Genomic DNA, 27,573 nt, shown 5'->3' with positions numbered 1-27,573 from the left:
AATGATGCAGGGTGTGTCTACATGTTCATTAATGTGCCCTAATTACTGTGCATTTAGTTTAGTTATGTGTTCAATGAAGTACTAATTAACTGTGCAGTAACTACAGTTACTGTGCAGTAGCACTGGCACATGGTTATGTTGCAATACTTACTGCACATTAGTCTAATAACACTGCACAGCAGGCTGTTAGCATGGTTTTTAACAGCCACGCTCCTGCACAGTGTTTTTAGGCTAATGCGCAGTAAGCATCTTGCGTAGACGTGCCTGCATTGTGCTAACGTAGTACTTACAATGATACCAGAACATATATTGTCTTTCCATATTGAGTATCCTCTTATTCTTTTTGTCCACAGACTGTTAAAAGCATATTCATGTTCAGAAGATGAATGTTAAAAAAAATCAGAAATGGAAGAATTGCCATTGCCCCTGCAAATGTGATTTGGTAGCCTTATGCACTGTATTTACGGATTCATTTCAATGGATACTTGAACCTGCTTGCAGCTGCAGCCTGAAATAGATCTGCCGGTTAAATGGCAGAAGGGATATGGCTTATTAAAATGAAAGGCAGGCTGCATCGCCTTCTCTGCTGAAGAGCTTTGCTTGAGGAAATTGCCAAGACACTTTTTTCAAATAAGAAATTTGAATAACATTTTGGAAGTCAGAGTCCCTACTATATCCTAGGGCTGTGTTGAGCTTTTTGATGAGACTGCCCTTTGGCTTTGCATCCTCTGCGGGCTTCAGGGATAGTGCCAGGCCAAGAAAATCCTGAGGCAAAATGTCTCCTGCTTAACGTCCTTATTGAACGGTCATTGGCATATAAAGCCTCTCTTCGGGCAGCATGCAGTTCCCCCATCACATCCAGTTTGCATGTGTACACTTCCAGTGTAGGCAAGGAAGAAGGCAAGTGTTGTAGAAGTTGCCTGCAAGACCCAGTGACTCCCCCAGCTCTGCTCCTGACTGCACACGTTCTGCTTCCTTTGGTAGTGTACATGGAGGACACTAAATTATATAGATACTGCTTATCCCAGATTGTGAGAAGAGGCTTCGTGGCTATCCTTACAGCCACATAAAGGTTAAAACTTGGGGATCTCAGTCTGAGTCTCACCAGTGTGCAATTATCATACCTTAAAGTTTCAGCCCTTCTAAGTATGCCACAGGCTACCTCAAACTCTCAATCCTTCTATTTGCTCTTTATGACTTCTTCCATGCCATCAGTCACAATGTCCACTGAGACTTCCTCTCAGTTTCCTAAAACAAACTGCAGTCTCCCATACCAAAGACTCTGCCTGTATTTCATGAGCCATATCCCCAGGTGCTCAGACCCTGGGGAAGGTTTGCTTCCTCTACTCTGTGCAAGCTCTGGGAGGTGAAACCTTTCAGATGTTTCACTAAACATTTCAGATTTTCTCAGGTCTTCCCTTTTAGTTATAAATGATTATTAGATAAAACCTAGAGATTTGAATACATTTCTTGAACACTAACACACATTTTTTTTACCTATGAATCTGTATTTTGTGACTTGAGCCACTCATGTGTAACAAGCATTAAAAGGCATAACCTTGCTTGTACATAGAGTCTTATTGCATGTGCTCTTCAGGCATTATAATCATGTTCTTTGCCTGGTCTCATATGGTATGGCATCCTATGTTCCTATTTGTGGTTCATTTTATTCCTTGTCTATAACCATTTAAATTAAAAACAAATCAGTCTTGCACGCAGAAGGGGTATTGGAAGTCTTTACCCGTCCACCTTGCATTAAATGGCTTTCAGATAATGGGAAGGTTTCAGCAAGAACTAGAAGGCCGAGGCTAGATCTTGAATAAATAAACTGGCAAATAAAATGAAAGTTTTCTCGCTTTTTTAGTAAAACTCTTTTAGATTTCAATGTGATTCCACATTGAGGGCTTAAAAGATGTTCTGGGTAATATCTAAATGTTTCTGAATTTAATCCCAGTGAATTTCAGTGTTGTATCTTGATACATAGACTCATGAATTTTTAATTAACATGACTTCTTCCATTATTTGTAAGGACCGGGCCTCCTCAATGTTCTCCTCAATGTTGGGCAGCTTGCATGAGAAAATGGAACAATTTCATTCTGACCTGTGCAGATTATCTTTACATATTGTAAATGCCTAATTTGAAGAACTCCTCACTTTTAAAATGGTTTCAAAATCATTTTAAAAAATGAGGACCAGTCAGAAAGTAATGTCTCCTATTTTTCTTTCTCAGCAAATATTATTGAGAAAAAAAACTTGCCTGTTATTGCTAAACATGCAGTTATGGACAGAGGATGGGGCAGCGCAGTCCAATCAAATGATGCTGTTGTCTGAGGTGTGCAGATTGCTGTGTGGGTGAGCACTGCCATGCAGAAGCAGCATCTCGGGCATGTCTCCCTCGGGACACATGAAAACGGGCTTGCATGCAGTTTTCCGCTTCAAGTGGAGGCTCCTGTTCTTGGACAGAATTTTTTCTTGCTGGCTGCTACTGGTTTGATTTGAAGGGAAAAATTAGGAAGCAATACTTTCTGACTGAACCTCATTTTTACCATTCAAAACGTCCGTTGTTGACTGTTGCGGCCTTTCAGATTTCAATACTGTAACTGCACCACAGAAAAAGTATGATTGTTCCTGAAGTGGGGATCTTTAACCAATAGGGGATTCTAGATTTGAAGACCTTGGGTATAAGAGGACAATTTTTCAGGGAAGAAGAACAAGAAAAAGTTCTTTTTGTAGGTAAAACAAGCATTTTTCTTTTCTGATTTATCCTGTGAAATCTATGCCTACTGTAGATTGTAGTAGTAGTCAATATTTTGTAATGCATTTTCTTGACAGAGGCAGACACTATCGGGGAACGCTAGGATTGGCAACACAAGGAACTGTATGCAACACAGATGCCTCAACATCTATTATTAGGGTAAGGAAAGGGTATCTTGCAATATGTCATGTAATACCAGATTGTTTCAAATCTTTTCCACACTAAGGCTACACCGGTGTTTCCATGTGGTGTGTCACTTGGGTTTTCGTAATTTTTGAGTTGTATCAAATGCATGGCCAGTTGAGATGCTTTAACTTTATTCCTGATCTTGGGAACTTAACAGTTTTGGTTCCTCAGCTTTTTATTTAGTCCACTGTGACAAGCCATAGGAGGAAAGGAAGGAAAATGGCAATGAAACCCTGCTTGCTGATGAAGTGGCACTGGAGGGGATCAGGCCACAGGTCAGATGCCCAGCTGGAAACATTGAACGGGGCTAGCTGAACGAGGTCAGGGAGGCAGAAGGAACTTGATGAGGGTGGAGAGCCTTGGTAGCCTGGAGGAAGGCACTGCGTGTGTCCCAGCCTGGAGGGAGAAAGGCTGAGTATTGTTTACTAGCCTGGAGAGAGAAGAGTTAAGTTTTTCTGTTTGACTTCCTTTGCTGAGAAGGCCTTCAAATAAAGGACCTGGTTTGCAAGTTAAAAAGAAGTGTGGCTGACTCAAGTGAGATGAGCTGGTAGAAAGCACTACAGCTCACAGTGTTGAGTGTCTTCATGACAGACTTAGTTGTGCAGGGAAAAATCAGGTTCCAGTTTTGGAGGTATTGTAGAGAAAGTAGCAATATGTGAGTACGTCTCAGCCATGTGGAACAAGGCCATGAATGGTTGATGATACCTCCAATTCCTGGCCTGATTGTGAGGAAGATGATAGTGTTGTTGGCTCAGACCAGTTAAGTTGAGGAGAGACTAAGGAAAAAAATGTTCAGTTTTGGCCTTATTAACTGGGTTAAATAAAGCAGTCAAACTTATTATAAGTTGGCCCAAGTTGCGAGACTAGATTTGAAGGGTTGTTGACTGCAACCATGTTGATTTAAGGCCACAGGCAGACAAGGTTGTTTGAGTGGATGCAATATCTTGTATTAGACCAACTAAACTGATAGCTTAAAATATCACATCTACCCAAAGCACCTTGTCTGTCTAGATTTGAAGGCCTGTTCTGTCATAGGGGTAAAAACCTATCCCAGATTGTATGCTTCGTGTGTCCACAGCTGGCATTTGTAAGGCTATTGTTTCGAGTCCACGCCACGCAGTACTCATGCTAGTGAGTCTACCTGACACGTACACCTTCTCCTGAATTTTCCTACCATATACCAGTAGTCTCCATTGCAGATGTCTGGCAGTAATATCATGAAGACAATATAGGTTGTATACCAAGTTCTGGTGTTTTTCAATACAGACAATTGGAAATTTTTGAGCCAAGAGTTTTCTCAAAAATAGTTGTTCATCAAACCCAAAGTTTCCTTTTAAAACATCAAGGATTTCTGTGATATCTTTTGTTGAACCAGTGCATAGTTGACAGACCTGTTGGACAAGCCCTTGGTCATCGAGGCTAAGGACAAGTTACACATAAACCAGTATGTGATTGGAAACAAGTTCAAATCTGTAACACAACAGAAGTTCAGTGCACATAAACCAATTTCAAAATGGCCAAAACTGGTTTAAGATCAACCTTAATGAATGTAATATCAGACTTAATTTATGTAGGTTTAATTAGTTTATTGAACTTCTGTCCCAATTTCCCTCCAAATTCAAGTAACTCACAGCCCCCCTTGCACCCCCTACCCCCCAGGGTGAGGGGGCTAGCCTTGTCCAGGCTGTCTGCTCCAGCCAGGCAGGGGAACATGCTCTAGCTTCCCCTGGTTTCTGGCCTGAGCACTGCAGACATATGGCTGCATTTCCAGAATCAAAATGAATGTCTGTTCACTTGCTTATTGGTTCAATCTAATTTGCGAAGGTTGAATTGATTCAGCCTTGGGGTTTTTGACAGCCTTTACTTAGACCAAGTGCCCTTCCTCAGGTCGTATTTTAAACGTATCCAGTTTGGCACAGTCTGGCTGAATGCATAGCAACCCTGTCTGGATTTCACAGAGCAGAATAAGGGCTAGGAGGGACCTCCATAGATGACCTAGTCCAACCCCCTGCCTGAGGCGAATCATCCTTATCTGAGCCATCCTGTGCAGATCCGTAATCCAACCTCTTAGTAAAACTACCCCCAACCCTGACACCACACAAGCCATAAGGCCCTAACCTGCGACAGATAAAACATGGGAAATGTGGTGCCAATGTCCTGTTTCTGCAAAATGTTTTTAATATTCACTCAAGAGATCTCGGGTAGATCTCCTTGCCCCTACAGAGGAAGGCACCCCCTCCCCCCCAGCCCATACCAATCTGACCATGGGTTTATATTCCTTCCTGAGCCTAAATATGGAGTCAGTCTGACCGTGAGCGGAGGGGCAAGACCCTCTAGCCAGGACCCGCTGGGTTTAAGCTCCAGCAGGAGCACTGGCACACCCCAGCCAAAACCCCCAGCCTTGACTGTGGCCAACACTCAGTGCCTCTAAGGAAGGCTTTCAAAAATCAAACAAAGCTGGGCACACATAACAGAAAGGGTAGGTGAGGGGTAGTGGGATGGTGGAGGGATTCCCTCCCAGTCCCATGTGGCACCCAGTAAAGCCCAGAAGCCTGTGAAATACCCATAATAGAAATAGGGATCACTGCACCTAGATTGTTCCTGAGCAGTGGTGTCCAACTTCTTCTCAACATCTTCAGTGACAGGATCCACAGCTCCTCCAGGTCTCTGTGCCACTGTCTCGCTGCTTTGAGAGTGAAGAAGATTTTCCAGCTGTCCAACCTAACTGTATTTTCCCTTGTCTTTATGGCACATCGTGAAAGGCTGCTGTCATGTCCCCACTGAAGTGCCTTTTCTGCAAGCTGAACATTCCCAGCTCTCTCCTCACGTGACTTGCTTTCCAAGCCCTCTATCATCTTTGCCGCTGGCTCCTGGGCCCTCTCTAACGTCATCCTTTTTAAAACGTGGACTGTAAAACTGCACATGGTACTCTTGACGAGGCCTGACCAGCGCTGAGTAGAGAGGCATGAGCACCTCCAGGGTCTTGCACCTAATGCTTCTATAGATGCATCCCTAAAATGCATGAGCCCCAAAATGCATGTGCCTTTTATGCAGCTACATCACACTGCAGACTCATTTGAGTCTGGTATCTACCAAGACTCCTAGATCCTTCTCTGCCATCCAGCCAGGTGTCACCCATTTTGCATTTGTGCTTTTGATTCTTGTTCCCAAGTTGCAGTATCTTGCATTTGTCTGTCTTGAATTTCATTTGGTTAGCTCCAGCACAGATTTCCAATCTTTCGAGATCCTTCTGAATTGCACTCCCTCACATCCTCCAACATGTTCACAATCCTTCCCAGTTTTGTGTCATCTGCAGACTTGCTCAGGAAGCTTCCTGGGCCAGTGTCCCAACCATTAGCAAACATGTTGAACAGCACCAGGCCCAGGACAGACCCCCGTTGGACTCCCTGTGAAACCTCCTGCCATTCTGACAGGGTTCTGTTGATAATTTCCCTTTGCTTTTGGCTGCTGAGCTAGCTGTCTATTCACTTACTAGTAGCTCTGTCCAGCGGACGTTTCTCCAATTTATTTATGGTCCTGCAGGACCTTGTCGAAAACCTTGCTGAAGTCCAGATGCACTATATCCACAGCATTTTCTTCATCTACCCAAGTTGTTACTTTGTCAGAGAAGGAGTTCAAGTTTGTTTGCCTTGACACTAGGGCCCTGAATAGGCGTGAAATTCCCAACCCTGGAAAGATGCATTTGATGGCTTTTGCATGGAAATGCAAGGCCTGGATATTTCCTGGTCCCAGGCTGAGAAGCAGATGCATTTGTTGGGTGTTCCTGAAAACCAAGTGCTCTGAGCCCTCCGTGCAGAGGCGGACTATAGTAGTGAAGCTCACAGAGTGCTCAGTATTACTCAATGTCTGCTGCATGCAGGGAGTGTGTGTGATGTATATGGAGGTGATGGCATAATACCTCAAATGAAATCTTACTCTTGTATATTGTGGGGGTGTAGAGGGGTGCAGGGTCTAGGGTTTGTGGGAGGCTCTGTGTGTGTGTGTATGCGTGTGGATGTGGGTGGGTGGGTATGGTGGTTTAGTGGGGAGGGTGTGTTGCTGCTGAGCCTGGACATGGTGGGTCGGGGCTGTGCAGTGCAGGTCCCCACTGGTACCATGGGGCTGGGGCCAGTGGCAGCGGCAGCCAGAAGGAGCTGCCGCCACAAGCTCGGCTGCCTAGAAAGACCGTGCAGCTGCGGAGCTGCCCCAGACACGCTGCATGCCCAAGGGGTGGCAGGACATGCCACAGCTGGACTGTGCCTGAGCCAGGCAGGACGGAGGGACCTGCCACAGGCCAGACAAAGACCTGCTGCAAGTCACAGCAGGCTGTATTTCGCCCACCCCGGTCTAATGTCTCTCCTGACTATACAGTTGGTCCAATAAAAGATATCACCGGAAAAAGGCCCTTACTTTTCACCAACGACAGATACAGGACTGTGGAAAGAGGAGGTCTGGTGTCGTCTGAAAACTTGTTCAGGAGGCTTCCTGTGCCAAGAGACGTCCTTGGACACCACTAAAGAATTAATCTTTCTCTATGCGAGTTCTCCCGTGGGATTAGGTAATTACTCAAACTGTCCACTTGCACATGCAGCCATCATGTTTGCTGTGGAAATCATACTTATGTATTTTTAGAGCTAAGCTCTCCCCGAGACTTGCTGAGTCAATATACAATTATTTCCAAGTGCTTTTTATCTTTGTGTTTTGTCTCACTGTGTACAGTTCAGTGATAACAGGAACATATATAATGCAGCTGGTTCTGCTCATGAGCTTGGCCATGCTCTCATTTTTGGACATGATGATGAAGCTGGCAATGCAGCAAGATTCTGTCGATGCCCTGGCTGCAGAGAAAAATGCATTATGAGATCAAAACTCTCGTGAGTAAAGCTAAGTTGAATGTAACCCTTTTTTTTTCCTCATTATCTTTTGATACAATAATGCTGGAGAATCCTGGCTGACAATCACTGCCCTAATCATTTGGCAGGCTGTATTCCTTGTAGTACTTAGCCACTCACCCCCCTTGCAAACTGCCTGTCATCTTTTGTCAGTAGCAGTGATCATCAATACCAGTACATTTGGTGAAAGGATAGCAGTGTTGGCATTAATACAAATATTAAGCAAGACCAGTTCCTCAACTGATGTTTAGGGAACTCTACTAGTAAACTACTTCCAGCCTGACATTTCTCCTTCAATGCTGCACTTTAACATTGCCTTTTTATTCTGTGCCTTGCTCCTGCAAGGCTGTTCAGATATGTTACAGAGATCCCAGGCAGTGGGCCACAGTCCCTGCTACAAAGGGAGGCAAAACCCCGCAGTCCATACCAACTTGACAAGGGGGGGAAATTCCTGATCCCAAATGTGGCAGTGGGTCTGATCCTGCAAGGATGGGCAAGAGCCTCTAGTCAGAAACCTCCAGGTTTAAGACCCAGTCAAAATCCCCAGCTTGGGCTGCAGCCAACAGCCAGTGCGTCAGAGGAAGCTGAAAAGAATCCTCTTGACACATGTAGCAGCAGGGGGGGGACATCCTTCCTGGCCCTGTGTGGCAACCAGGAAAGCCCAGCAGCTTGGGAAATCCCCATAGTAGAACATGGGAATAGCTATGCTTAGATCCTCCCTGACCAATACTTACCTGGCCTCCCCTTGAACACCTCCAGGGATGGAGAGTCCAGAACTTGTCTAGGGGTCTGTTCCACTGCCTCTTTGTAAAGAAGCTTTTCCTGATATCCAGTCTAAACCTTTGCACCAATTGAAGCCACTGGTTCACGTCCTATCACGCCCCCTCATTAAGTGCCTTTTCAGCAAGATGCATATGCTTAGCTCCTTAATCCTCTTCTCGTATGATTTGCTTTCCAAGCCCTTTGATCTTCTTTGTCGCCCGCCTCTGGGCCCTCTCTAACTTCTCCACATCCTTTTAAAAATGTAGAGCCCAGAGCAGCATGTGGTATTCTATGTCAGGCCTCACCACTGCCAAGTAGAGAACCCTAACTATCACGGTCAATCCTTGTGTCTTGCACCTAATGCTTCCCTTGATGCATCCAAAAACCACATTGGTCTTTTGCGCAGCTGCATCCCACTGCAGACTCGTATTGAGTCTTTGATCTATAGGGACCCCCCAGTCCTCCTCCTGAGTGCTCCATCCACCTAGGTGTCAAATTCTGAATTGGTATTTTGGATTCTTCTTCCCGAGGTGCAGCACGTTGCATTTGTCTGCACTGAACTTCATCCTGCCAGTTCCAGCTCAGCTTTCCAATCTGGTGAGATCCTTCTGAATTGGGCTCCCCTCCTCCAATAGTTCATAGTCCTTCCCAGTGTTGTGTTGTCTGCAGATTGGCTCAAGAAGCTGTCTATGCCAGTATTCAAATGATTACTGAACACATTGGATAGCACCAGAGCCAGGACAGATGCCAGTGGGACTTCACTTAAAACTGTCTGGCACTCTCACATGAATCTGTTGATGATTATCCGTTGCTTGTGGCCGTTGAGCCAGTTGTCTAGCAGTCCTGTCTAGCCTACGGTTCTCCAGTTTGTTTGTGAGAAGGTCACGTGGGCCTTGGTCAAAAGCCTTGCTGAAGTCCAGATACACACTATCCGCTACATCCCCTTCATCCACCCAAGTAGTTCACCACATTTACCCGAGTCCAAGACAAATTGAAATTTAAGACAAGCCCCCATTTCGATTGTCGACATGGAAAAACTATAAATTGGTTATAATTTTCCATGTATGGCACCTGACTACTGGAGGTTTATCTTAAATTTATTCCCTGCCTCCCCATTGCTGATGTGAGGAAAGTCAGGCATGGGTGGGGAGGGGGCACAGGCAGCAGGAGAGTCGTGGCTTGACCCTTGCCCCCTGCTACCTGTTCCCCCCCAACTTGCCCCCACCTGCTGCCTGCTCTCCCCCCTCCCCCGTGCCTGCATACCCTATCCCTGCCCCCTTCAGTGCCCATATTCCTTAGCACTTGCTCCCTGCATGCCTGCTCCACAGGCTGGCTGCCCCCCCCACATCATCTTTGCTTCCTCCCCACCAGCTTCAGAGGCTTCAGCTTCAGGGCACATCATCGCTTCGGCCCAGCTCCTCAGTGACAGCTCTTGGGCCAGGGCCAGAGCCAGAGCTAGAGCTACCACTGCTGGATGGCTGTGCTGGGGCTGAAGTGCCCACATGCTCCTTCCCCTGGGGCCAGACCAGACCTGGAGCTGCAAAGCAGCGGTGGGGAGTGGTGGCAGTGGGGGGTGCAGTGGCTGCAAGGAGCAGGGGGCTGCTGTGACTCTGCCCCCAGCTTGTACTCGACTCCAAGATGAGGGGCTTTCCTCCGTGTTAAATGAGGTAAAAAAGACCTGATCTTGGATTTGAGTAAGCACAGTATTTTGTGAAAGAAAGAAATCAAGTTTGTTTTTACTGAAGTCCAGATAGATGAGAGACAGCTGCTTCATTTCCTTTGTCTACAAGTGAGGTAAATCTTTGTCCCATGTATCATTTATCACCCTGCTTTTAATTATTTCGTGCTTTCAAAATTTGTTCTGTAGTCGTACTGTTAAGCCAATGCAAACAAGCCTGTTGTTGCTCAGAGAATGTTTCCCCTATACTGAATATAGGTGGAACATGTGCTGTTCTCCAGTCATCTTGGTCCACTCCAGACTAGACCTGTGAATATTCTTACTTCCAGACCTGTGATGCCACACTCCAGTTCTTTGAAAATTGTGGGATGGGAGTTATGTGGTTTCCCTCAAAAGAGAATGCTCTCTTCGTTTCCATCCAGGCTGCACCGATTCCCATGTCCACAACCTCAGTCTCTTTAGTGCTAATTGCCATATCTGATGACTGAAGCAAAGACTTAATCTATGCTCTATCCTCAGCGCTCGCCGGCAGCTGCAGTACTTCTTTCCTTTCTTTCTTTTATTTACATGACTAGAGGACCTTTCATTATTTACCCCCTATAAGGTCTAACTCAGCTTGACTTTTGGAAGTTTTTATTTGATCTATACAGCGTCACTTGAAGACATAGCTTCCTTTTTTATTCATTTTTTTTCCATTTGTTTGCAGCTCTGCTTACATTCAGTACCCTTTTTGAGATGATTGTTCACCCAAGATTTGGACCAGATTTTTCATCTTTAATTTAAGGAAATTCTGGCCCTTTCACACTCAACTCTCTGACGTACTCAGTCCTCATGTCTCTATTGACTTGTTCCCCTTAATCTGTGTATATTTTTCCTTATGAAATGTAGATCCTCACTTATTTATTTACAAGCTGCGCTATCTTTAATATACAATGCTGTCACACTGTCTTTACCTTTCTATTTCTATCTTTCCTGAACAGGGTATGTCCTTCAGGCCCAGTTTTACAGTCAGGACTGCTATTGCATATTGTTTCCATATTCCCTATATGTCCAGTTTTACATCCTCTACTAATACGTCAGTTTCCTTCTTTTTGCTTTCCAGGCTGTTTGCATGAGTATATTAAGTAAGTGACAGGGCAGATGCACAAAATAATTGAACCATTCAAAAACGCCACTGACAAGGATCAGAACTGAACACAGTACTTAAAATGTGGGCACAGTATGGCTTTGTAGAATGGCATGATGATCTCTGTTTCATTTTCAGTTTCCTTCTTAATGATGCCCAACATTTTATTGGCTTTTTTGGTCATCACTGCAAGGTGAACTATATACAATCACACCGAGGTGTCTTTCCTGAGTCATCATAAGCTAGTTGCTTTCCAAGGTCTCTCTCCTGAGTCATGAGCTAGTTCAGAATCTAGCTTTGTGCACATAGGCTATGGACAGACATTCAAAAAGCCTGAGCTTGAATTGATTCAATCTTTCCAGAGCAGAAAGCCCCGCCCAGGACTGCAAAGCATCTGGGATGCTGGGGGACTCTGGTTTAACTTAAACCAGGAAGGGGTCTGGAACAGACATTGCATAAACCGGTTTGAGCCAAATCAGTTAAGTCTGAGACTACATTCAACCAGGCTTATCACAAGCCAGTTTCAGCCATTTTCAAACTGGTTTCTGTGCACTGAACATCTGTTCTGTTGCAGGTTTAAACAGTTTTTGATCACTTATACTGTTTTATGTGTAATGTCTGCCCGTAGCCCCTAGATGAAATTATTTTTCCCCAGGTGCATTACCTTGCACATATCAACATTAAAGTTCATCTGCCATTTCTTTGCCCACTCCGTTAGCCTGGTGAGATTCTTCTGCAACTCCTCTCCATCAGCTTGATACTCGACTACCCAAAATAATTTGTTATCCTCTGCAAACTTGGGAAGATTTCACTACACACCCTCATTTCCAGGTCATCAATTAAAATGTTGAAAAATTGGGCCCAGCAGAGATTCCTGCAGGCCACTGCAGCAACTGTTTCCCTTAACTCTAATTGTCTTCCAGTAGCTTGTCTTTTGCTCTGCCTCCTCCTTATTGTGACCTGCTTCCCTGGTTCTCCATCCCTGTTTAAGGAGGTCTGCCCTCTATATCCTTTTGTTCAGTGGGGATCTACATATGTTGAGTTGTCTGATTACAGTCTTCCTGGGAGGTATTGTGTTTGTTGCTTATTGCTCCCTGGCTCACTTGGTTGTTTTATGTATTTTATATCATTATGCATAATGAATATACTTTCTTACAGAGAGTGCACAGAGTTCAGTAACTGCTCTGCTGCTGACTTCTATGACAGGTTGATGATGGGAAAATTAAATTGTCTACTTAACATGCCACCTATAGTTACACTCACGTATAATCAGTGTGGTAATGGTCTATTGGAAGAAGACGAAGAATGCGATTGTGGTAGAGATAAGGTTAGTACATTGAACTTCACTTTGACAATTTTGCTGCAGTAGCATTATTAAGCCCTTGGTTTTCTTTCAAGTGCAGAAATATTGTATAGGAGACGAAGCATGCTCGCTTAAAGAATATACACAGTCCTAAATCTTCTAGCTCCACAGCTCTCCTTTGAAATGAATAGAAGTCAGACACCTAAAATATACCTTTATTTTTATTTATAATATATAAACTTGAATACACAGAGGATTGTGCCTGTTGTGCACATTGGGGGCACAAAATCAATCCCATCTTTCAGAACTGTAGAGGAACCTTTTATAGCAGAATCTGTTCAGTTATACCATGAGCAGATTACATTTGAGTTGGATGTAGTAAACTTATATCTTGTCTGCATACTGTATGGAAATTCCTGAGACCTCAGAGCCATTTTTAACTGCTGCGTGGCAGCTCCATATGTTTTAGATCGAGTTGTCCAGCAAACTGAAATGATTGTAGTTTGCATTAACAAAAGTGTGTGATTGGAACAAGGGGAAATGGTCTCCTGTGAGGGGCAGTACAAACCAGATGTGATGGCAATGAACTGAAAGAAATTACCTGTGTTCTGGTCTTGACTCAGCTCCCTGGATCTCATCTCAAATGTGAGTTAGCAGTGTGATGCTATTTGAAAAGAAAGCACAAGCAGTTGGGCCGGCCTTCAAATAAGTATTATTGGCAAGATACAGGAGATGCTAGCAGCACCCTGAACAGCTCTGGCTAGGCATCAACCTTTGAGAAGGCTAAGAGAAAGGAAAGGGAAGCAACAGAGATGACAAGGAGTTTGGAACATAAGCTTTACAAGGACAAGTTGAGAGAATGAGGTGCATATGGTCAGGACTAAAGAGGACACGACATCAGTGTCAAGTATTTGAATGGCTTCTTAAAGAAAAGTTTGAACTACTGTTCTGTGTTGGCAGGCAGGGTTTAGCAGGCAGCCAGATTTAGATTACATCTCAGGAGAAATACAAACCACCCTTCCAAACTATAAGAAGCTTGGACAATGGACTGATCTACCCAGAGAAGGTATGAGGTATGAAAATCTAAAAAGGTACCTCTCCAGGAAGGTTAGGAATAGTTTGTTTTGTATCTGTGTTGGACTAGCTGACCCTCACACTTTTCCAGGTGTAAAATTCATCCTTTGCACTATTCCTTTTCACAGTAGGTTATGAATGAGAGGGGCTCTTTAGCACTGCATATCTAGTATAAGTAGCAAAATGGTGATATTTCTGAAGATTGTCTAATGCTTTCTATTAGAAATTTCTGTTTACAAGTGCTTTAAATTTTGGACAACCTAAGATCTGTGCTGCAATTTCCCAAGTTATTTATCAACCATAACTTGAAATCTTGCATGATATTGACTGAGAGGATTCTTCTTCTTTTTAATTTTTTAAAAAGAAGAGTTTTGCTAATGTAAGAGAATTTTCAGACTATCAGCTTTCCTGTTTTGTGGGATTTAGGGATTAGGAAAGTCAACAAGTGGCACAGCTGTGCAGGAAGAGAAGAGTCTTTCAGTGGCCAGGTGAATATTCATTTAGATCTGATGAACTTCTACATGGCAGAAAGTCAGCAGGTGTTGCTAATGTCTTTTCTGTTCTTGAAACGCTGAACCCTTGCCAGGCTGTACTGTGTATGCTCTCAGCCCTGACTGAGTCTCGCATCATTTCCAAGTGATTCCAGCCATCTTGCAGGGCTCACAATTAAAACCCAAGTTCTTCTTCAATGGATTGAAATTATATTAGTACATGTAATGACTTCAGTGACCATTAAATGAAATAAAATATGGCAATGCCACCTTCTCTGAAGGACAGCCCACATGGTGTAGTTAATGAGACGGTATCACATTGTGTGCTTACAGGTATGCCGTGACAATGGCTGTTGCCAGTCCAATTGTACACTTGCACCAGGGGTCACTTGTGTTTCAGGACATTGCTGCACAAAATGTCAGGTAATACCTTACATAAAATATTTATAGTAGGCTGCATATTTTAAGCTCAAATATTGATAGAATCATAGAAATCGGGTCAAAGGGACCTTGTAGATCTTCAAATCCGACCCCCTGCCTGGTCAGGAGAAAAACTGGGCTCAAATGATCCCAGCCAGGTAGGCATCAAGCCTTTTCTTAAAGCCTCCCAGGGTAGGAGCCAGCACCACTTCCCTAGGAAGCTGGTTCCAGATCCTAGCCGCCCTGACCGGGAAGTAGTTCTTACGGGTGTTTAATCTGAACCTCCCCTCCAACAACTTGTGGCCGTTATTCCTTGTTATGCCGTGGGGGGGCGCTCAGGGAAACAAGGTCTCTCCCAAACCCTTCTGGTTCCCCCTAGTGAGTTCATTTGTTTGGTTGGTTAGTTGGTTGTTTTAGCATAGTGCTAAGAAATGTATTTTCTGTCTTGGGAAAATAAAGTTGTAGGCCTACTAATCCTGTGTAGATATATCTGGCACGTTTCTGATGTTTAGCTAGAAAAGATGCAGCCATGCAACAAACCACTGGTAAAATGTTACTGCTCCCCATGGAAGCAAAGAAAGGAGTGAAGAAATATGATGGAGCATACAGAGAATAAGCATACGAACATGAACCAGGTGCCCAGACTCATGAATCTGGCGTTAAAATCATGCCATTTTCAAAGATGACTTATCTGCCTTCTGATTTTGAGACTCTGGGGAGAAAACAGTTGCCTGTTTGTGCCCAGGGCACAAATAGGCATGGGCACATATGACCATTTGAACTGAAATGCATAAATGCAAACATGAACTGTGTTAATGGATGCTCTGAGCCCCACTTTCCCCTTCTGAATGCTGGGGTGGGCGAGATGCCGTCCATCACTTAGGTTCCCTCTGTAATTAGTGTTCTGCCTACTTGTAAATGCAAGCTGACTTTTTCCTTTACCTCTAGTGTTTCTGGGTACCCCTAAAATAAATCCATTTTACAAAGATAGATTTATTCATGTGAGAAGCTTGCTGAAAGTAATCCTATTCATCCTTGTGCTTTGTTTGCCTGTTTTTCCTCCCCAGTTTGATCATGCAGGAAAGTTGTGTAGAGATATCGGTGATGAGTGTGATCTTCCAGAATATTGCAATGGTATTTCACATCTCTGCCCAGAGGATGTGTTTAGACAAGACGGAAGTCCATGTGGGAAAAGTGACATGTGCTTCCAAGGGAAATGCAATAACCATGAGAGACAGTGCAAAGCTATATTTGGCAAAGGCAAGATATCTTACTCTTTTCCTTCAACCTCACTTTTATTCAGCAATTCATATGCTTTCTTGTGTGGAATTAGTAACCTCCCTGCTGGTCAGTGTAAGAGTAACAATTAGTCAGTGTCTTGTCCCTTCTTCTGCTCCCCCTTCCCTGATTAGAAATAATCCACTTTTTCCACAGAGATTCGAGACAGGCAGCCAAGCTACGAAATATTTAAATGACAGCAGGTTCTAATTCTCTCTTAGCCACAACTGGATAAAATGGTTGCTTTCCTTCCGGTAACTGTGGTTCAGAGATTTGTCCATGTGAATCCCATTTCCAGGGTGCATGGTGCTCATGCCTGACCTCACTCCTGCTGGAAGCCAGGTCCAGAACTAATGGGCAGAAGCTTTCTAATTTCCAGTCAAAGTATATTCATGGTTCATTTATACTGGTGTGCTCTTTTGCCAACATTATATTTTGGCTTAAAAACCTCTGATTCCTTGCTGTTTGTCCCCCTCCGTCTTTGTAACATAAGCCAATGTGTTTTCCTGTTAAGATGGTTCCTTACCCACTTTACAGTTCCTTATCCCCATCCTCACCAGTACAGCTAATTAATAACTGTCCATGTGGCATTGTGTGATACACTTCATTGCAGTCCAGGCAGATGGATCTACCTCATTTTCATTTGTTTCAAAATTGCATGCTATTGAAGTCACACATTCTACTTTTGCCTTGATTTCATAGGTGTTTGCTGTTGGGTTTGCTGTTACTTTCAGTTTGGGGAGGTCGATTCTTTTGCTCCCCTGATTTCAGTACATTAGCTCCTCAAGCTGTGCTTTTCCTTCAGTTGTGGTGATTTCCATTTTCAGACCTCACTGCCACACTTTTTGATCTCCAAGACATAGTTTTCTTTATTACTATCTTGTCGAGCCCTTGTAAGTTGTCTGCCTACTCCTGTCAACCTTCTCTGGTGGTTATTCATTCAGTTAGTTGTGAAAGCCCTTCTCTATGAGTTTCCTTTCTCTTCTGTAGGATGAATTCCAAGTCTCCTCCGTGCTGGGCAAAAGGTGGCTGTTGATGCCACCGCTGTAAGATGAGTTGCTTATCAAACAATTGCTAGTCACGGTTTTACTGGGACTAGAGTTTCAGGGGGATTTCAGAAATGTAAGGAACTTAAAACTTGCCAGGGGGGACCAGCAGGCATTGGGAGAGTCCCAGTTCACCCGAGCACTACTGAAAGTAACAAGGAATAATGGCCATAAGTTGACTGAGAGTAGATTCAGACTAGACATCAGGAGGTGCTACTTCACGGTCAGGGTAGCTAGGATCTGGAACCAACTTCCAAGGGAAGTGGTGCTTGCTCCTATCCTGGGGGTCTTTAAGAGGAGGCTGGAAAATCACCTTACCGGGGTTGTTTGACCCCAGTGCTCTTTCCTGCCATGGCAGGGAGTTGGACTTGATGATCTGCTCAGGTCCCTTCCAACCTTACCAACCTTACCAACTATGAAAATATGAACTCTGCAGTGAAATGGAATTACAGTGGAGGGGAGGTGGAGAAAGATGCCTAGGTGGTGAATGTGAATCACTTCTAAGCGAGGAGGTAAAATGGGGATGGGTGGGATCTAGACATCTTTCTAGAATCACATTTAGTGACTTGGATGCAAACATTTTTTTTAAAAAATGGAGTAAGTGCCACTTAGCATCTGTAGAAGCAATATAGGATCTGGGTCCTTGTTTTTTTCGTATACTCCCACTTGGGTAAGCACCTCGTAAGCACAAAGTCACTTGGTAAACCTTCATGCTCTCATCAGGATGCATGTAAAATGGTTGTTTTTCCCAAGGGATCTGAATTCACTGTGATCCAGTTGAATTGCCAGGAGGAAGTACACATCTTGAAGCGCAGGACCTGTGAAGCAATAATACAGTGAAGGAAGTGTGGAATCGAGGAGCGCCCTCCTGAACTTGAGACAAGAGCTGAACCCATTGATGGGTCTGTGGTTGGAGTGGATGATGTGTGGAGTTGGGTTTGTGGTCCCCAAGTTGCAGTGTAGGGTGGAGATATTCGGTGTTTCCCAGGCTTCTGGGCTTTACAGGTTGCCACATGGTGCCAAGAAGCATTGTTTTTCTTTTCATGTTGCTAGAGGAAGGAGAAAAAACAGCAGTGCCTGAGGAAGGAGGGAGACCATCCCAGCTAGCTTTGCCCTAACTATGAGTGGGGGATAGGCAGGGAGTGTATCAATGCCATCTTGCCATTCCTTTGGAGGGACAAGTACAATCAAGCAAATTGCTGCACTGGCTGGCTGATCTCCCCAGTGCCTGCAACCCCCTAACAACAGGCTCCTACTTTTAAGAGCGTTCCCTGTTGTTCCCCCAAAATGACATGGTGTCGCCTCCTTTCCCGACCCACTGTGCAGGGGCAGACTGAACAGGAGAGGTGGCAACCCCAACATTAACCTTGAACCAGCCATCAACCCCTTGCTCTCAGTGGCTCAACAAATCTTCACTGTGCCTGGCCCTGCAGAGTTTCACTATTTTACTGTTAGTTTCCAGGAAACTTTATTTCTGTGACAAGAGCACGACACTTTCTCCAAGCCTTGAACTGACTGGAAGAATCTGTCACAGAGATTATGTACGGGGTGGTTATCTTCTATCTTACAATGAACTCTTTGCTCTGTCTTGACCTTTACAGATGCCCACCGTGCTCCATTGAGTTGCTTCAGAGAAGTGAATCTGCGAGGTGACCGGTGCGGTAACTGTGGTTGGGATGGACTGGCTTACACAAAATGTGCTGAAAAGTAGGTGGGACAGCTGTTATTAAAGTATTTGAGAGTGAAGTCACCTACTGTAGCCCTGGTCATGACCCTTCCCCCCACACCCGAGCTTCATGTTTCTCTAGCTGAGACCCCCTTGCACACTGGCTCAACATGAAGAGTACTGACTCTTACTACCTGCATGAGACCAAAACCTTCCATAGATTCCCTTTGCTGTTGTTGGTAAAGCCCAACAACCAAGGAGTACAATGATTGACTAAGACCCTCTATTCACTGGATCTCCAGTTGTATCAAACTGTGTTACAAGGATGTACACACTACCTTTCATCTTATTGATATAGGACCACAAGGGTAGGGGAGGCCAGGTTGCACTTTATGAGTACTACTATGGCAAAAAAAAAAGTCTCTAGTGCCAAGCTCAGGGAACGAAATGCACCCATCAGTCAGAAATGTGAATGTAGGCAATACATCTTGAAGAACTCCAGTTACTAGTAATTAATTCCCTGTTTCCCACAAGAATGGTTTGATCTCCCTGGGTTTGATACAGGATGACCATGAACAGAACGAGTGCAAGAATGACCATTTGCTTGACGTGGTTTATCAGTATAATGTCAGTTTACAGAGAAGGGTACTAGAATTGGCAGTAGCAAGAGCGGGTATCTTGTGCTGAGTCCAAATTCAGGATTCTTGCTCACTTGTTTTCTCCACAACCTTGAGCATTGTCCAGTCCCCACTTGCCCCCATTCTGCAGCCAAGTCTCTACAGAACTGCAGCAATATTGAACAATTTTGAAAAAAAAACTTGCCCGTAACCCTCCCCGACAGAAAGATAGGAAGCTTAATGCTGGGCTGCTAAAGGGTTAGCAAGGCACACAGAAAATGGGTCTGGGAGAGGAGTTGTGGAAGTGACTTGGCAGCTGTTCATAATAAGTTATACTATAGATCTCACACAGCTTTTCAGATGCTCTGTGAACTTTTTCTTTCAGGGATGTTTTGTGTGGAAGAGTGCAGTGCGTTAATGTTAAAAGCATACCAGTAAAGGAAGATTATGAGACTACAGTCCAGACTCCCATTAATAATACCATTTGTTGGGGTAGAGAGTTCCATCTCGGGCCAGATGTATCTGATGTGGGATCTGTGAAAGACGGCACCTTGTGTGATAAAGACCAGGTAGTATCATACAAGACAGGTAGATACATGAACAGCATGAAAATGAGATTCAGTCAAGAAGGCATTGAACTGGTGTTTCCAAGTCTAACTTGCCCAATCTCTGGTACACGATATATCCCCAAAAACAGCCTGCTCTGACCCATGTATAAAGGAAGAAGCCCAAAAGCAGGCCCTCTTATCCCTTCTCCAGGACTGAATGCAGCTGGCAAGAGATGCCACTCTTCTTCTGTAGAGTGAGAAGAGATGGCATGAGGATGCCTCCTCTCCTCCTGAACTGCTACCCTGCCTACATCAAAGTTCATTTCCCGGGTATGTGACAATATGAATGAAATGGCACAGCACATTGTTCTTCCAAGGACATGAAATAAGCCATATCCCATACCCACAGTGTTACCGTGGCAAAAGCTCTATTGTGCTGATAAATACAGTGTTAGGATCCTTAGACAAGTGCATGGGGTTGGAATGCAGGTATGTACCAGAAAATTACAGTGAACTTCCAGGCAGTTTTGCCTCTTACAGGAAGGAAGTGTGCTGGGTGGGACATATGATTGCGACTGCCCAGTCCCAGGGAGACGGAGAAAATTAAAGTTGTTAATCTTTATGCTTCCCAGAGGATGTGCTACTGTTTTATGGTTCTTGTCACTTAATTGGGGAACGGTTTCAAAGAGTGCAATACCCGATTCTCCATGTTGAAAAGTAATCCTGCTAGCATACCTTCTCCTTCTGACTAGCAGCTGTTTATTGCCTTTGATTCTGGGAAGAATTAAAAAAAATAGTGAGTCTTACAACATATTCTGAAAATGCTTAGTTTTGGAGGCTAGTTTTCTCTGCCTATCTCTTGATGTTCGCAGTGCAAATTATGATGGAAAAATCCTCAAATGTGAAAGCAGAATAGAAACATTTGAGGGATGATCATTGCATCACTTGCAAGCATGTAACCAACAGGATGAATTTGCCCTATCCTTGATGTGTGTATGGAATTGAGGGTGAGATGCATAAAAGTAAGTAAATAAGTTAGGAGCACAAGTCCCATTATAAAATGTAAAGGCTTGACATACCTAATTCCCTTTTGACAGGGCTCTTGAAAATTCTGCCCATCTTGCAGTTATTTTAGATAGTTTTATGGTCCCCATCACTGCAGTGTTTTAACACTGTGGTGAAAGAATCCCAGTCCTGCACTAAATGATCAAAACGTAGTGCTTGTTTCCTGGTTTGGGTTCTGAGGTATAATTTTGAGTGGGGTGCATCTCTGATCAAGGACCTTGTTGCAGGTTATTTTTATCTTTTACTCTTATCAATAATGGGAAAGTGGCTTGGAAACTAACATGGTGGTTCATGCCTCCATATATGCCATCAACGTGTCTTCTTGTCCTATTGCAACAGTGGGGATTTTGAGCTTTTCATGGCTTCTTGCTAAAAGAGGTCCAGACGAAGACATCCTTCTTGAGAGACCAGGGCTTTTGAGCTCAACCAAAACTTCACTTCCGGGATTCCTGAACCACCTAGTTCTAAGGAGAGCATACGTGTCCACTTGTCGACAGAAGCACTGGTCTTAAAGTCATTTCCCAAGGACTGCTGGACTGCACAATCCCTTCCCTCTCATCTTCTCCTTCTTTTCTTCCCCCTTCTCCCTCTGCAGGTGTTAGGTAATGCTAGCCAGCTGTGGCATTCAGACTGTATTAAAAAGCACTTATATCCGCATGTGTCCTTGATGAATGGTTCAACCACCTCCTGATGCAACTCTTCCACCAGACACAGATTCTGACAGTGTAGCAAAAAGATGCCTAGGGCCCCCTTTTTGTCTCCTCTTCTAGAATCAGATGGTTTTCCCTACTCAGCTTAGGATCTTCTAACATGGGGCCATTGGGTCTTGTATGTAAGTTGCTCATCACTATACCATACAATTCTGTATATTATCTACTGCAGATCTCTCCCCCGTGTCCCTATTCATTGACCCTGCTCACAAGAGGCTGTTTCAGGAGGAAATCCATTCTTTGGTGGCACTAGAAGAAATGGGAAAAGGTCCTCTGTGGTCTGGATAGAAACGAGTTTTACAGCATTTTTTTTCTGGTTCCAAAAAGAAAGGGAGGAGGAAGCCCTATTTTGGGCTTAAGAAAGCTGCGTGCTCAAGTTCAAGATGGAGCTCTACCAACCAACCATCCTTCCATCCTTGAGCTAAGGGGGCTAGCTGCATATTTCGACTTGAAGGACACCTGTTTCCACACTTTCATAAGAACCTTCCACAGGTAGGGTTTATTGTCAGGCCAGGACCACTACAAATAGTCATTCTGTTTGGGTTTTCTGGAGCTCTCACATGGTAATGAGGATCTGCAGAAGTAAGGTAACACAGTATGCAGGGGCAGCAGCAGGCAGGTTGGGTGCACTGGAGGGGTGCTCTGGAGGGGACTGGGGCTGGGGCACAAGCAGTGGCCTGCTGTTTGTAAAAGGTTGTCAGTCCCTAGGCTACATGACTCATGTGGCCCTTTTCAGCCATACAAGTCTGAGAGTATGTAAGTTCAGTCTCCCATTGTAATAGATCGGTAGGCTCTACCAGATTGATGAGTAGGACAGATTTCCACGTTTGCCTGAAAATTTTCTTTCTTCCGACAGTAAGGTTCAAAACCTGCCCCACCTTGAAAGAAAGGAAATATTTAGTCTCAGAGAGAACCTGACATGCAAACATTTACTTGACTTTGCTTGGTTTGTTTTGGGGGGATTTATCCCAGTGCTGTGCAGCATGAGAAAGTTGTCATTTAGGGAAATAAGATGGAATTACTATAGCTCTGGGGGAGTGGCACAACTAGCAGGAACTGCAGAGAACAGAGGCCTTCTTTTACCAGCTGTCAATGCCTGATGGCTTTGGTTCTGTCCACTGCAGCAAGAGGTTTCCAGCAGGGACTTTGTGTACCTTTTTTCTTGAAAACAGGATGTTTTCAGGCAAGCTTAGATAAATCTGTTTATCACTACCCATTGTTCCACAACACACAGTGGTATTTCCACTGTCTACTCAGCAGTCAGAATACAGGCTTCATTACTGTCTTATTATCTAATATACACCTCTCTGTATTTTTTTAGATATGTATAAACAGAACATGTGTCAGCACAAATATTCTGGAGTATTACTGCCGTGATGAGAAATGCAATGGCCAAGGGGTAAGTAACAAAGATCCTGTGATGCTAGAGTACATTCAGTTCAACTTTGGATTAAACTCTAAGGTGATGTTCCAACTTGCAGATGCTCATTTATTTAGCAGTAACTAGGTGATTTTCTCTTTAACAGTTGGCATTCAAGTGATTGTCCACAGATTTCATGCTTGGTGCTTGTTCAGTGTGGCCAGGCCTTCTCACAGGGACACGTGCAAAGTCCTGCACTTAGGACAGAACAACCCCATACACCAGTGCAGGCTGGGGCTGACAGGCTGGGCAGCAGCTTTGGAGAAAAAGACCTGGGGGTGACAGGGGACAATAAACAATATGAGCCAGCAGTGTGCCCTTGTTGCCAAGAAGGCTAATGGGATCCTGGGCTGTATTGGTAAGAGTACTGCCAATAGGTCAAGGGATGTGATTCCTCCCCTCTGTTCAGCACTGGGGAGGCCACATCTGGAGTCCTGTGTCCAGTTTTGGACCCCCACTGCAGAAAGGATGTGAACACGTTGGAGAGAGTTGAGTGGAGGGCAATGAAAATGGATTGGGGACTGGAGGACAGGACTGGTGAAGAGAGTCTGAGGGAACCGGGCTTATTTAGTCTAGAGAAATGAAGACTTGGGGTGGGGTGTTAAATCACAGCCTTCAACTCCCTGTGGGGAGGTTGCAAAGAGGATGGAGCTGGACTGTTCTCAGTGGTGGCAGATGACCGAACAAGGAGCAATGGGTGCAAGTTGCAGCAAGGGAAGTTGAGGTTGGATATGAGGAAGAATTTTCTCTCTAGGACAGTAGTAAAACACTGGAACAAGTTACGTAGAGAGGTGGGAGCATCTCCATCCCTGGAGGTTTTGAAAACCCAGGTAGACAAAGCTCTGGCTGGGATGATGCAGTTGCGGCTGGTTCTGTTTGAGCAGGGGGCTAGACTAGATATGACCTCCTGAGGTCCCGTCCAACCCTCACTTCTATGATTCTATGTTTCTAACAGGGGCCTAATATGCAGGCAGCCATAATTTGTGCCTAATTCTTTCTTCTTGCCTGTGACTAAAAGATAGCAACATGGAGTGTGTGTCTCTTGCTTTTTTCTATGGCCTTTTTGGCTTTTCCACAACTATATCCCTCTTGAAGTTAAAATATGCTTTATTATATGACTGCTGCGAGGGCATTGCCTCTTTGTTTGGTCTCTGACTAGGGTGACCACCTTTTCAAAAGAGGGAGGGGAGACACATGCCTGCCCTTTCCCTCCCCCATTCCCACTGCTGTTGCTGCCATGGCCAGATAAGAGCCAAGTGGAGCTTGGGGCTCTCTGCCCTGCTGCCCTTCTCTTGGGATTCCCTCACCAGCTGTGCACCCCCTGCCTTCCCAGTGGCAACAGGGGGCACAACTCCAAGCTGCCGCAGCCCTTGCTGCTACTGGGCGGGCAGGGGGTACCTCGCTATGGCAGTGTGGCCAGCGTGGGGCCCTCAGGAGCAGGGTGGGGAACCCCAAGCCACAGTGGGCAGCCCATATGCACCCCTGCCCCACGCAGAAATATGGAAGAAGACATGCCCCCCCGTGCCCCTCCCCTCCTCTCCTTTCCCTCCTCTCCCCCACCCTGCCCCCATGAACGAGGGGCTGGGGGAGAGGAGGGAAAGTAGAATGAAGAGTATGGACCTGTGTCTCCATCCTGCTCCCTTCCCTGGACCCATGCACTGCCTGGCTGGCCAGCACCCCCAGTCCCTGCACCACTCCCTCACCTTGAGGGGCCTCAATCTGCCCGCCCTCCCATTTTCCCCCTCCCCCCAATAGACTTACCTGCTGGGAGCTGCTCTCCATGCTGTATTTCCTGGCCAAGTGCATGTATGCAGGTGTGCACGTGCATGTAGGGCCCCCCGAGTCCCTCTCCCGGCAGCCCCTTGCACACTGGAATGCTGCCAGCCTGCAAGAGGAAACCCGCTGTTTCCCTATCTCAGCGGGCACAGCAAACCCAGGTCAAACACTGCCCCAGGATCATGCAGCCTGAGACCGGGACTTCAGGTTCCCACTGTGGGACTGTCTTGCCTTAGGGGTGGGTGGTCACTCAACCTCTGACACTTCATGCCATTTTTGAAGAAGGATAATGAATGCCAGCCTACAAGCTAAGTGGGTCTCACACTGCGTTAAAACTATATGACTGGTGAGGAAAAAGATTTCAAGCAATATGATTTTGTTGAAATTGAAAAAAATTCCTAATTGTGTCAATTTTGATATATTTTTTTAAAGAAAAGAATTGAGACTAAAACAACTCAAAACAAAATCTGATAAATTCCTGAAACCGTTTCATTGGCGTCAGATGAAACATTTGCCCCAGATTTGTGCAAAAGACTAAAATACCATTACTTCATAGATGTTTGAATTGAAACAGAATTATTTTGTGGTTTTGCTTTGTTTGTCAAACTGAAACCTCAGTCGTGTAGTCCTAACATTGGGGTTTAACTCCCCTTTTCACATGCAATGTCTGGATTGGTACTGGTGTGTGTTTGCTGGGGCCCAGGGAGGCAGAATGAAACCTTCTGTGTTCTGTAAAAATGTATCTGTCGCAGGGTGGGGACCCAGGAGTGGCCATGATCTCTCCTGGTGCCCCCTACCATGCCAAGTAGACGATTAAGCACCTTCATTCTCTCCTGCCACGACTTTGATGGTTCAGGTATTCTGAGGGAGGCTGCCTTTATCTGTCCCCTTGGACACGGTGCTCTTACTTCTCCTGGTCCCTGTTCTATATGAATAGATTTTGGTGCACCCAGCCCTAGGGGCTATGAGTGGCTCCTACTACCCCTAATACCACACCCCAAGCCTCTCAGGTGTACCGGACATTGTCAAGTCAAATCACTATGGCCCACACCCTTGCAGTCATCCTCCAGGCCCGCCTCTGCTCGCTTGCCCTCTCCGGGGCTTCTTTCTGCTTGCGCCCTCTCCGGGGCTTCTCTGTACATTTGCCTGCCCTCTCTGGGGCTTCTCACCGTGTACCCGCCCTCTCCATGGCTTCTAATCTCATGTGCTCTCCCTGGGGCCTTGCTCCAAGCTCGCGCTCATGCCCTCCCTGGGGCCTTGCTCAATAGGGCTCAGGCGGCCTCGGCCTCACCTGGCCCCCAGACCGCCTTTCCGGGTCCTATGCCCCACTGGGGCTTCCCACAATTGGGGCTCAGGCGGCCTCGGCCTTACCTGGACCCCAGACCCTCTTTCCAGGTCCTACGCCCACTGGGCTCCTCCCAATGCTGCCCACACTGGGGCCGGGGTCGGGACACCCCAAAACGCAGCACCCTCTCCGGCGCCAGGAACCCCCCCACTACTGGGGAGCTCCTATGAGGCCTCCTCCAACCCCTACAGCCTCGCCCGGTCCTCCGGTTTAATAACAACAAAACAATATCATAAGCCAACTGGCTATAACTCAAGAACTAAGCCACCTGGCTACCCAAACTCTAAACCATCAGATAGTTTCTCCTCCCAAAATCCCTACCGGGGCTTCTTCCACCCGGTCTCCTCCCAACGGAAGCTGCTCAGGCCATCGGGCTTCTCTCCTCTGCCCACTTCCACAGAGCTCCTACTTCCTCAGCAGCCAGAAGGGAACTGACCCTGGTCTCAGCCTGGCCTGTTTATATATGCCAGGCCCCGCCCCCTCCTGGTCAGCTGACCCCTGTGGTTGCCCTGGCAACCAACACCTGTCCTTCTATAGGAGCAGGCACTTCAGTGCCCTGTGACAGTATCATTCTGCCATCCGGGCCCCAGCAAACACACACAGGTACCAATCTGTTTTTGCCATGTCCACCTTTCTGGTGGTAAAGTAAATCATTGAAATCATAAGGCACCATGGCCCAAATCCAGCTCACCTTTACATGGGGTGGTATTGCTTCCATGACTAATTTTAGCCACATAAATATTGTTTGCGGCTGCTTCTGCAGACTTTAGCTGCATGTTCTTCTGTGAAGGAATATCATTTCATGTAATCCTTGAAGTGTTATTGGCAGAGAAACCACAGCTATTTGATGATGACAATAGAGGACAAGGGCCCTCCTATCTCTGATCCCAGGATAGGATAGTTTCATAGTTTCTAGGGTCGGAAGGGACCTGAGCAGATCATCTAGTCCGACCCCCTGCCATGACCTTCCTAATTGATCTGCCATGACCTTCCTTTGATAAAAACCATGTTGGGGTTTTTTCCTATTTCTATTCATATCTGTATCTTTGATTATGCTTTTGTTCAGTATCTAAAAGCCCCTGCATAGTGTTACAAACAAACTAAAAGACCAGGGACATGACAGCAGTCCTCATGTACCTGAAGGGTTGCTATAAAGAAGAGGGAAAGCACCTTTTCTCTGTTGCTGTAGAGAGTGGGGTGCGGACAGGTGGCTCGAAGCTGCAGCCAAGTAAGCTTAGCTTGGCTGCCAGGAAAATGTCTTCACTGTTAGAGCAGCGAGGCAGTGGGCTAGATGCCTAGGGACGCTGTGAACTCTCCATCACGGATGGTGTTCCAGAGGAGGTTGGACATGCATTTGTCTGAGATGATCTAGGAGTAGCTGTGTGCCTGTGCTGTGCTGCAGGTATTTTCCCTGT

General features: G+C 45.5%; 1 protein-coding gene across 1 annotated transcript in view; it reads left to right on the top strand.

The window, feature by feature from the left end:
* LOC149875487 (disintegrin and metalloproteinase domain-containing protein 9-like) overlaps positions 1-22,065 on the top strand; it is a 39,101-nt gene extending 17,036 nt beyond the window's left edge. Inside the window, exons 7-13 of the mRNA XM_090055098.1 lie at positions 2,833-2,914; positions 7,661-7,815; positions 12,558-12,726; positions 14,601-14,690; positions 15,755-15,947; positions 18,613-18,718; positions 19,680-22,065. Of these exons, the coding sequence (XP_089911224.1) occupies positions 2,833-2,914; positions 7,661-7,815; positions 12,558-12,726; positions 14,601-14,690; positions 15,755-15,947; positions 18,613-18,718; positions 19,680-20,001 (1,117 nt within the window). The 3' untranslated portion in view covers positions 20,002-22,065. The remainder of the gene's footprint in view (positions 1-2,832; positions 2,915-7,660; positions 7,816-12,557; positions 12,727-14,600; positions 14,691-15,754; positions 15,948-18,612; positions 18,719-19,679) is intronic.
* The last annotated feature ends 5,508 nt before the right edge of the window (positions 22,066-27,573 follow it).

The sequence above is a fragment of the Crocodylus siamensis genome, chromosome 1 (genome assembly GCF_052110815.1).
Source record: "Crocodylus siamensis isolate JL-2025a chromosome 1, ASM5211081v1, whole genome shotgun sequence".
Taxonomy (NCBI): Eukaryota; Metazoa; Chordata; order Crocodylia; family Crocodylidae; genus Crocodylus; species Crocodylus siamensis.
This window is presented reverse-complemented; position numbering and strand designations above follow the sequence as displayed.